The sequence below is a fragment of the Notechis scutatus genome, chromosome 3 (genome assembly GCF_049901735.1).
Source record: "Notechis scutatus isolate UNSWTSFEM ecotype Mainland chromosome 3, rNotScu1.2, whole genome shotgun sequence".
Taxonomy (NCBI): Eukaryota; Metazoa; Chordata; class Lepidosauria; order Squamata; family Elapidae; genus Notechis; species Notechis scutatus.
Genome location: NC_142011.1, coordinates 108483279 through 108494003, shown reverse-complemented (window position 1 = coordinate 108494003; position 10725 = coordinate 108483279). Strand labels below are relative to the sequence as shown.

At 41.4% G+C, this 10725-nt stretch overlaps 1 protein-coding gene across 3 annotated transcripts in view; it reads left to right on the top strand.

Moving 5' to 3' along the window:
- The first annotated feature begins 473 nt into the window (after positions 1 to 473).
- OLFML2B (olfactomedin like 2B) overlaps positions 474 to 10725 on the top strand; it is a 28996-nt gene continuing 18744 nt past the window's right edge. For 2 of the 3 annotated variants that reach the window (XM_087960922.1, XM_026686927.2), the window contains exons 1-2: positions 613 to 1081; positions 3300 to 3563. In XM_087960922.1, the coding sequence (XP_087817048.1) occupies positions 935 to 1081; positions 3300 to 3563 (411 nt within the window). In that variant the 5' untranslated portion in view covers positions 613 to 934. Of the gene's footprint in view, positions 1082 to 3299; positions 3564 to 10725 lie in introns of all 3 variants that reach the window. The other variant, XM_026686928.2, reaches the window with a different exon arrangement.

Below are 10725 nucleotides of genomic sequence, written 5' to 3'. Positions count from 1 at the left end.
AAGCCACCTGTCCCTCTAATGAAAATTCTGAATCAAGGAAGACCTCCACATTACATTGGGGTGCAACTTATCCAGAACAAGGCCAGTTTACCCAGTTTCCAGAAAGGGCTCTATTCCCAGCACTTCCTTTGGAGAGGAGAATCAACTGCAGTTAATTGGCCTTATCCAAACCATTGTTGCCACCAAGACTGTTCCACAAAACAATTTCCGCCTCCCAAGCACTAAACCAGGCACTTGAAAGTTGATGGTGATTTCCTTTATTTTGGCCAGCCATGAAACAAAAGTTTCAACCAGGGAATTTTTGTGAACTCAAAGATGAGCGGCCGGTTCCTCCACTCGGATCCAATGATGATTCAGTTGATGATGCCATTGAAACTGAGCAGAAAGGCGCCAATTCTGCGTACATCTGGAAGCCTTACTTTTGGCTCTAGCGTCCCTAGAGGATTGTCTATGCACATATCCACATATTCCCTGCATATGGATGTAGAACATTTTAACTTTCTAGCGCCTTCAACCTGTCCTCGGCTGAGCATCTGCTTCTCCGGGGTTTCGCCGCAGATTTCAACTCTTTTGAGAACCGCCTTTGGGTTGGGCCTCGGGCAGTGCACCCCCAGAGGACGAGGAGCCTGCTATTTTCGCCCTCTTTTCCCCCACAGCAGCTCCTGCGGCGGACAGACGGGACGACACAATAGCCGCAGAGGAGAAGCGGGGGCAAGAGGGTGACTCCTCCTTCTGGCCCGCCTCGCTTTCCCTCAGCCGGGTAGCAACGCCGCCCGATTCAGCCCACCTTCCCCCTCGCAGCCTCCCCCGGCGCGCCCCGTCCACTTGGCTTTCCAACCGGGCAGAGGAGAAACTTCGACCGCTCGTGCGCCGCCGCCGCCGCCGCGCCCGCCCCATGCCCGGCTGTCCCCCCAGCGGCGCCCGCTAGCCGTCCATGGCGCGGCCCGGGATGCTGCTCTGCTGCTGCGCCGCGGCGCTGCTGGCGGCGTGGTGGGGCACCGCCAACGCCAGCCTGAGCTCGCCTCCGACCGGCCCCCCGCTGGAGGACGAAGCGGAGAACCAGGAGAACATTCTCTCGCAGGTAAGGCGTCGGTGCCTTGGAAGGGAGCGGGGGAATCGGACCCTCGGGGTGATTTCCCAGCGTCGCATCAGGAACGATGGGGAGTGGACTGCAAGGAGTTCTAAAAGGCTCCGGCACTCTGCTCTTGAAGTGCACAGATTCATCCCTCACCCCGGCTTCTCTTCTGGCACAAAAACAAACAAACAGCCACGAGAAATGCCTCTTGAACAGGTGCAAAAAGTCCTTCACAACTAATTAATATTGTGTGCATTGCGGGAGGGAAATCTATCCTGGAATGGGCTTACCAATAAGCTTGGATTGCATGAAGTAAAAGATGTCCAGGGAGGTTTATGCTGTAGAGGGCAATTTGACACAGCACAGAGCTGGCACAGCTAATTAGGTCTTCAACATAAGCTTGATTTTATGGGATGATTTTAGAAGCAGTGAAGAACAGAGCAAGGAATCTACAGGTAGGCTTCCAAATAAAGACAGCTTTTTTGCTTAAAAGATTTGAACTTAGCAGGACTTGCTGAAGGCTAACACCCAAAGGGCTATGCCTAAAATTGTAGGCTGGTTTATGTCTTGAATTGAATATGTTGCATTAAATCAACCCTTCTTAAATTCATTTCAGGAAAGCTGGGTCCTTGCACTCAGTAACAACCTACAAGGGTTTCTATTGTGTAGAATCAGCAAGCTTTGCATTATAGTGTTATACTCCACCTGTACACAATTTGCTTTGTCCTCATCTAGTACCTGTTAGACCCAGGGGTGTCGATCAGTGCAGAAAAAGGACAAGCAGATGTAGTTTTAGTGCACGGAGAAGAAGCAAACATATGGAAAAGGGGCATCTGCTAAAATCTCTCTCTGTGTGTGTTCTTTGTGAACTGTGAAATACACAGAAGCAGCACCCTTATGCATTTGACTACTCCAGATATCTGGGACAAAAGGCCTTCTGAAGTAGATCTCTGGTCTCTCCATTTAGTAGACCAGGTTTGGGATTGTTGCCTTTCTAAAAGCAACAATTCCCTTCTCCCTCTGCCCGCAACATATTAGTTATTTCTAGTCAACTAATTGAACAGAGCTGAGTATATACATAAATAATTGTGCTGGGGGAGCAATTGTATCTGTCAATTCCTCTGGTGCGTAGAGCCTGCAGCAGCTTTCACTTAGCTCCTCTTGGTTTTCCTTTGTAGCTAAAGCCAGCTAAAAGAGAGAAGTGCTGCAAATGGCAACATTTGTACAGCCTGTGGTGGCTGGGCCTCCTCTTTGTCATGAGCAAAATCACTTGCATGCATTTATATTGAAGTAATTGTGCAATGTAAATTGAAATTGTGTTGGGTTTGATGCTGAGGAAAAAGGCTTAAAATGGCCTTGGCACATATCTGCCTGGATGATGGAGGCCAAAATCCCTTGAAAAATATCTGCATGAACTGTGCAATCAGAAAAACATACGTTTGACTACTTTTATTATACAAAGTTGTATCTGATCCAGGCATATTCCCTTAAAGGAAATTCTTTGAATTGTGTTTAATGTTTGTTGAAACCTTGTGTTAGCTAGGCAGGATGTGCCAGTCTGTTTCACAACTTTTGCCTTGCTCTTGAATCCAACCAGAAAAATGTCCTATTTATGTAGGACTAGCATTACACATTGGAAACTCTAGCTTCCTATCAAATGTAACCTGATAGCTTTGGCTTTTTAAAAAACGTATCTTCTACTTTTTTCTGAAGGCAACTCTTATTAAATATACCTAACTTAGGATAGCCTGTCTTCCCAGCAGGATTTCATGTACAGGATGCATGAAAATAAAGGAGAGATACAAAGATCTCATGTGGAGCTCCTCTGTTCACTTCAATGAAATTTGAAGAAATTTGAGAATTTCCCAACAGATTGTTCCCATTATATTTAAATGAGATCATTCTGGAGAATGTCTGCGTTGAGCACAGCAACCTTTTAATTTCCCCAAACCCAAGAGAAACCAAAGTTGTTTGGGCGCAAGTTGACTAGTTTGGGGTTTGGCTTTCGGATTCTTTTAGGTGGTAGAAGAAAATTACTTTTTCAGATAACCAAGGAATAGCGAACATGAAATGTCAGCAACCTTTTAAGCCAGACAGCCATTTCTTCAAGGATTCAGAATGTCAGACTTTCTCCCAAACATTTGTCCAAAGCAAACCCACCAAAAATTCCAGGACAAATTGACTGGCTTCCTTTCCCTCCTCTCCCCTGCCTTTCCTTGATTAGTTGCTAGGTGACTATGACAAGGTGAAGGCGGTGTCCCAAGGCTCAAACTGCCAGTGCAAGTGCGTGGTGAGACCCCTGGGCAGAGGAGCATGTCAGAGGATCAACGAAGGCTCTTTCAAAGCTGAGGATTTTTACATGGTGGAAACAATTACTTCTGGACCAGAATGCAAGTGCTCCTGTGTGGCTCCACCTTCTGCTCTCAATCCCTGCGAAGGGGACTTCAGGCTGAAAAAACTGCAGGAAGCAGACAACAAGGACTTCAAGGTATTTGCCTTTCCTGAGCTTTTACTCCTGAGTTAACAAAAATGTTATTTTTATTATTTCAGTTGATGCCACACCTTTCTACCCAAAGGGCAGCCATGCGGGTTTTCCTCTCCCAAGTAAATGGGAAAATTAAGGCAGGTTTTAACAGGAGATTCACCTGGAGATTTGGTGTTTCTTTGCAGTACTTGCAGAGGTACAAGGCTGAGATACCAGGGGACAGGTATCCTCAACTTATGACCACAATTGAGCCCAACATTTTTGTTGTTAAGCAAGATGGTTGTTAAGTGAATTGCTCCATTTTACAACCTTTCTTGCCACAGTTGTGAATCACTACAGTTATTAGGTTAATAACACAGTTGTTAAGTGAATCTGGCTTCCCCATTGACTTTGCTTGTCAGAAGGTTGCAAAAGGGGATTAAATGATCCTGGGACACTGCAACCGTCACAAATACTGGTCAGTTGCCAAGCATTTGAATTTTGATCACGTGATCATGGGGATTCTGCAACATTGTACATGTGAACAATGGTCATAAGTTATTTTTTTCAATGCTGTTGTAATTTCAGATAGTCACCGAATGAACATAAGTTGGCGACTACCTGTACTGTATACCATAGTAGCAATCCTCCCCCAGTCTACCCCAAAGTATGCAGCATGGCCATGAAACAATCTCCTCCCCAATTTTGTCCCAGCAAGTTGCAAACTGGAGATGCTTCCCCTAATCACAGTCCAAATCCTAAGTTGTGATCTGGTTTATATGCTAAACCATGGTTCAAAAATGTGGCTTGTTGACTAAATTGCCCTGGTATAAAAACCAAGGGTGATTCAGTTCAGAGAGGCCATGTCAAGACCAAACAATCCACATAAAATGCTTGGCGAGGTGTGAGAGCCCCAGTCTGTCTGTTCATGCAGTCTCAGCAGGACAGGGAATAATACCTGGAAGCAAGAAGCCAATGGCACTTAAGTCCATCTATGCTCGTAATGTAGCTATCGCTAGCTATTAAAACAACAATGATTAAAAATAATACGAGATGCACAGCATTATAATGTCAAGTTAATTTTATAAACCGTAAACTGTGAAACAGTAAGATCAGGTTAACTAGAGTGGCAGCCGCAGTACTTCCTCTTGGCTTGGTTGTCCAGCAGGTGAGAAATTCATTTGCTCCTAGAGCAGCTTTCTCCAACCTGTTCTTTCAGCTGTTGGACTGCAGCTTCATAATCGCAGCCAGCTCATCCCTTAATATCAAGGGACCAAACTCTGGCAGTGGGCTTAGCAACTAGTTCTGAATGTGGCTCTTTAAATGCACTCCAAAGTTTATTGCTGTGGAGATTGCATGGTGAAGTTCTGTTCTTACCTAGCAGGAAGTGAACAGACCCTTGGCCTTCTCAGCTCTCTGCCTACTGGGAGCAGGAAGAGCAACAGTCTTAATAAATATGTAGCTCTGAATTCTCCCACGTGCAGTAGGATGGAGACCTAACAGATATATGCGACATAATGACCCAAAAAAACACTCCAGACACTCCTTTGTTGAATATGCAAGGAAAGATTCCATCATGGAACAATCTTATTTCTTACAAAAATGTGCATTCTTGGGTGTTTAGCAGTTTAAGTGGAGATGTGATAGACTGAAAGGATAGATTTTACACTGATCTAGAGAAGAGGGAGGGAAGGTGTAATTCCTTGGAAACTATCTATTCACTGGATGCCAGAATAGATACTTTCCCATCTGCTCCTTTTCTACCATTGTTGCTTGTTTTTCTCCCTTGCTCCTCCAGGCCATTCTTGCCAGTGATGGGCTTCAATTATGGCTCGCAGAGGGTTTTTGACATGTCCTAAGGCTGCAGATTCAGAAATCTCTGGTTAAATCAGTGTCCTTGGCTTAAGCAGTTCAATAAATCGAGTGCAAATTGGGAGGTATAAAATGGAATATAAATACAAACACAGATGGGAATGTGGAGTTTGTACTCTGTCTTTCAGATAAAAATCTTCAGGCTGGTTCCTATAAATATACAAATGACATAAAACTAAAAGTTAAAATTAGCATTAAAAGGGGAGAATCCCAGAATTTCAAACATTTCTTGAGATGCAAACTCCAAAATATCAGGACATCAGAAGATGTTCTTTAGCATCCAATTCTCACGCTTTAAAGATAATTGCTACCATTTCAAACTGGATGTAATTATTTTATGTCTTTGTGAAACATTAATTTGAGGGTCAAGATTCAACTCTGTAAAAAAATAAAAGGAGCAGATAGATCAGAACCAATATTCAGAATCTGCCCATTGGATCAAGCTTCATTTCTTAATCCTCATTATTGGTCATAAATATTAATATTATCCCTTCCGATGCCAAACCTTGGCTGGATCAGTTGAAACGGAGAAATTGAGCTTATTGATCACATTTCATATTGCCAGAAAGAAAAAAATAGATAAAAAAAATCAAAATCCTGAAAAGCCCCCTAGCTCAAAAGTCAGTCTAGCAGCAGTTCTTTCTGGAATTAGCCATCCAACAGGAACAAAAAAATTGAGCACAGTGCCTCCAACCCACAGCCAAGAGCAGATGGTCCAGAAGGATACCATGGACAATAGTAGTAAAAGTGGCTGAGAAATCCAGCAGAATTAGCAGAGTGTTACTCCCTGTAATTTCTGCTTGCAAAAATCATGTCAGAGAGTGATCATGGCAGCTTCAATGTCACAGTTGAATAAGTACTGCCATTTTTAGACATGGCCCTCCAAAGGTAAACAAAAGAGAATTATTTTCAAACTGCATAAACTTATTTCTGAGGGAAGGACAAGACAGATGGGTACACTGCAAACAAATAAGTAAGGTGCTTCATTCTAAGAACTGCTATCACATATTACCCTCTTTCCCAATCTGAATTCATACTGCGGAGCAGAATTCCTGGCCAATGTGGCCTGAAAATGTGCTGGTTGAGGACATCTGCAGTCCAAAATATCCTGAACATGGCAGATGAGGAAAAATGGTATATTAAACTGAGATATGAATCCCAGAGTTTATGACAATTATCCTGCTTTGTTTCTAAAGGAGATCAGTATGATATATCAGTATGATATATCTTTCCCTAATTTATTTGCACCCAAAAAGTTGGTCTCTTCGCTTGCAGTTCAACATTGCAACCATTCCAGTACATTGGCTCTCATAAGATCTTGAGTTGAAGTGCCATCCAAAGATAAGTCATGATTGTATATCCTCTTCATGCTCAAGTGTGGAACATTCCTATATCTGAGCTAAATTATTATTTAAATATATGTATATATAAATATTGAGCTTTGAATTATCCAAGATATATTATTAATGAATACGAATTATGTGCTGATCAGTTCTGTGAATATGCTTCTTGCTATCTAAACATTTTATATTTCTTGGCTGCAAAAGGTTTCACTACAGATTAAGCTCAGTTTACCTTACACTTGATTTCCTCAACAGATTTATATCATTTATATTTTGCATTTCTTGTGGGAAATTATCTGCTAAAGGAGATCATGTACGTGGCAATGTGTTATTGATGCAGCAGGTCTGTGATGAACAGCAAGGGGAAAGGGAAGAAAAAAAATCTTTCCGGAAAAAAAATATCAGAATGCATTTTTAATATTCCCTGCCTTTCTCAGCTGGAAATAAAAACTGATTTTAAAAAAGAACTGGCCAAGAAGCACCTCAACATTCTTCTCTCTAGTCTTGATTTGCAAAATCACATACTATACTAGCATGTTTTTCCTAACAGCTATAAACTTGGAAATATTACAAGTCTTAAGAATTGTGTTACTGGATCACATCAGTGGAACCTATTGAATTGCTATTGGCATTAGGAGGCAACAGCCCCATTTAGGGAAATCTAAAGCACAGCATAAAAGCAGGGGCAGCCCCTTGAGCTCTTACTCTCCCCATCTGGTACAGACTCTGAAACAGAGGGTTCGTTTAGTGTTCTGCTTTATTTGGTTTGTAGAGTCCAGTTGCTGTCACCTTGGGACCACAGATCCTCCAGGTGACTGCTTATGTTTACTTGGCTTATCCTGTTAGGGAAAAGAAAGCCTGTTCTGCAAGGCTGAGCCAAAAATGCAGGCAGCAACCAACTTCACGTACTTGTTCTGGCCATGGCTGTATTTCTTTATTTTCTGCTTATAAGTGTTTAGCTGTCCAAAACGTAACTGGAGATCATTGTTACAGTTTTTCCAGCAACATTGTCCTTGAAGGGCATGATGAAACTTGAGCCATCAGCCCTTCCAAATGTGAGCAGCCTCAAATAAACTGTAACCCGTTTAACAATTTGACCAGCTAACTTCTGTTTCAATAGAGTAGCCAGGTGACATGGGACAATATTCCATCTCAGAAAGAGTCACTAGAAGAACATTATGAAAACCTACTCCAACATCCTTTCCTTATTTTACCATTCTGTTGGCAAATGATATAAATCCCCCAAACTTTTGGTGACTCTTTAATTATTTGTAGTTACTTTAAGGCATAATTATGCCTTTCCCTACAGCAATGATCTGTTAATGATCTGCAAAAATGATTTATTTCATACTTAATCCATCTATTTTTAAACTTTTTTCCTCATTTGTCAGTTGTATATTCCTCGGAAAGAGCCTCTTTAGAACTAAAAATATAAACATTTGGAAGGATGGTTTTCTCTTGATTAAAGCAATGATAAGCTGTCCCCTGTGCATTATATGGACTGAGGCCAGCACTTGCTGGATTCCCAAGTTTGAGAAAGAGTCTCCCATTGATCCTAGATGCTCTTCTCCACATTTTCCAATGGAATAAATGTCTCTCCTCAGCAAAAGAAATAGGATTATATTCTGCTTCTTAGAACCTTCTGAATGGGTCACTGCTGCAGAGAATCCGGGGAAGTCTCCATACCAGATAGAAGAGGCAATGGCAGACTTGGGTTTTGCTTTCTCCATCTATGCTCATGGTGGTTTGTAATCTTTGCACTTCTGAGCTTGAGAGAAGTTAACCGTGTTTCAATTCACTTGCTTCTAAGAAACCCTTGCTTACCTGCTATAGAAACTTTATTTCTATGGTGGTTTCTGTTTCAATTTATTTCTAATTTCAAAACTGTAATCCTGTCCTATCCTGTCCTGCTTCAGAGCCTATATAGTTAATGGCAAAACAGTAAGCTCTCCACAGAGAAAAGACTTCTCAAAAGAAAACAGGAATCACCCTATTCAATAGCACACTTAGAGGCATTGACCAGAAGGTGGACCTCATGATTACTTGTATGAAAAGAAAGCAAACTCTGGAAGGTTTACATCCATTCAAAGGAAGATTGGCAATAGTAGCTGCCTTTCAAGTTGCCAGTGCAGTATTTTGGCCTTTTGGGAACCTGGAGCGGAATTTGGAGATCTCTTCTTTAGAAAGCCAGTTGTGGACACATGCTGTTAGATGCATTATAATCAACCACGCTCAGCAACATATTCTTTCTTTCCTGTGTTTGTAGAAGTCCAGTTAGTTTTAAACACATTACTTGTTTCATTTAAATGAAAAACATCTGTCAAAAATATTGGCTCTTTACATAACACGTTTAGAACTGGAATACAACCATTGAGGGCCCCCCCCCAACCTTTTTTTTTTTGACTTGGTAGTAGGTTGCATTGACAACCAAGAGAAGAAATTGAGCTTAAGAACATAGGAGTTTGGAGTGTTGAAGAGTGCCTGTTTCTTCCTATTTGTTCTTGGAATTTAAAATTAATAAGTGTACCTGTTGCTTCAAATGCTAGTCTAGCATTGCTGACCAGTTCTCCTCCTAATCCTTAGAACTATGTGAAACAAAAGGCATTTTGTTCAAGCAAAATGATTTCACTAAGCTGTTGTTGCCATAGTAGACCAGAGGATTTTAAAAAGCATGGTACTTTTCCTGCCTGTCAATATATTATGCAATTTGATTTTAGACTGTACAGACTGAACAAAAAGCTGCAGACAGCAGTATTGTTGCCTTTTGCAAGTGTTCAAAGCAATACATTTATAATGTCTGACTATTACACTTTCATGTTATGGATGATTGAGAGGGTCACAACTGAATTATTGTCTTTACACACCAGAAGAACAGCATACTGGAGAATTTGTGCTGGGATAGCAGCTTGTTACATTCTACAGTGACTTGTGAAATCAGCATGTATTATTTGAAATTATATAATTAAATTTTCACTTGGTCCAAAAACATTTCAGTGTGACAATGGAGATGCTTTGGTTTTATGGTACAACATATGGCATAGTGATTATCCTGAACTATGAATATGGTTGTTCTTGATTTGAATCTTCCACTGATAATATAATAAAGCATGAAAAGTTGTGTGTGTGTGTGGAAGTAATATTATCATTTTGTGCACAGAACATGTATTTTGAATTTAGAATTAGATGGACCAAAATGGTTCACAGTGACTTTTCTTTCAGATTTTTTTTAATCTGCCTTCAAGCCTTTCCTTTTCATTAGCTCTGCATTTCTTTTTTTTCACCTACCTTTTGCTGATCCTACCAACTTTATCCACTGCTCAAGTCCCAGAGAGAGGCCTTTACTAGTCAAGGTTTAGCAATGACTGAATCTGGAGCCTCTGTGTGTGGAACAGGTACTCTGCCATGTTGCTTTGAGCTTTTCCTGAACTACTTTCTGCTCTTTAAAATACCACTTCACTTCTCCCTGTCATTATCCCTTTATTGACTGTACTGGTCCCACTGCTTCCTGTAGTGAGCAGTCTAGATCATTGAAAGGTGAGTTTTGTGTATCGTTAAGAATAAGGTGATGGGTCCCTAATTTTTTTCACACAGTGTAATTCACAACATATACTTCCTCTGATGGTGGAATGATGACAGGGGTTTCTCTATTCTATCAGTTTGAGCAGGTATCTCCCTTCAAATCTTGATTCCCAAGTTGTTTAGAGCTTTGTATCCGGCATATCCAATCATGGCTAGAAAAGAAAAGGCAGCTGTTTCAGGTGCAGTATTATATAGGTCACAATAGCTGGCAACTTTTTTTTTGTTCAGCTGTAATTTTCAGATTGCCTCCTTCAATTTTCAATGGGCCAATTCAAAAAACTCCTTAAAGAGGGTTATGCAAACATCCTTGGCTCTAGAACTCAAGCTGAGGACTCAAAGAACTAGGCCATTCAGGATGTACTTCTGCCAAACCCAGTTCAAGGCAATTTATC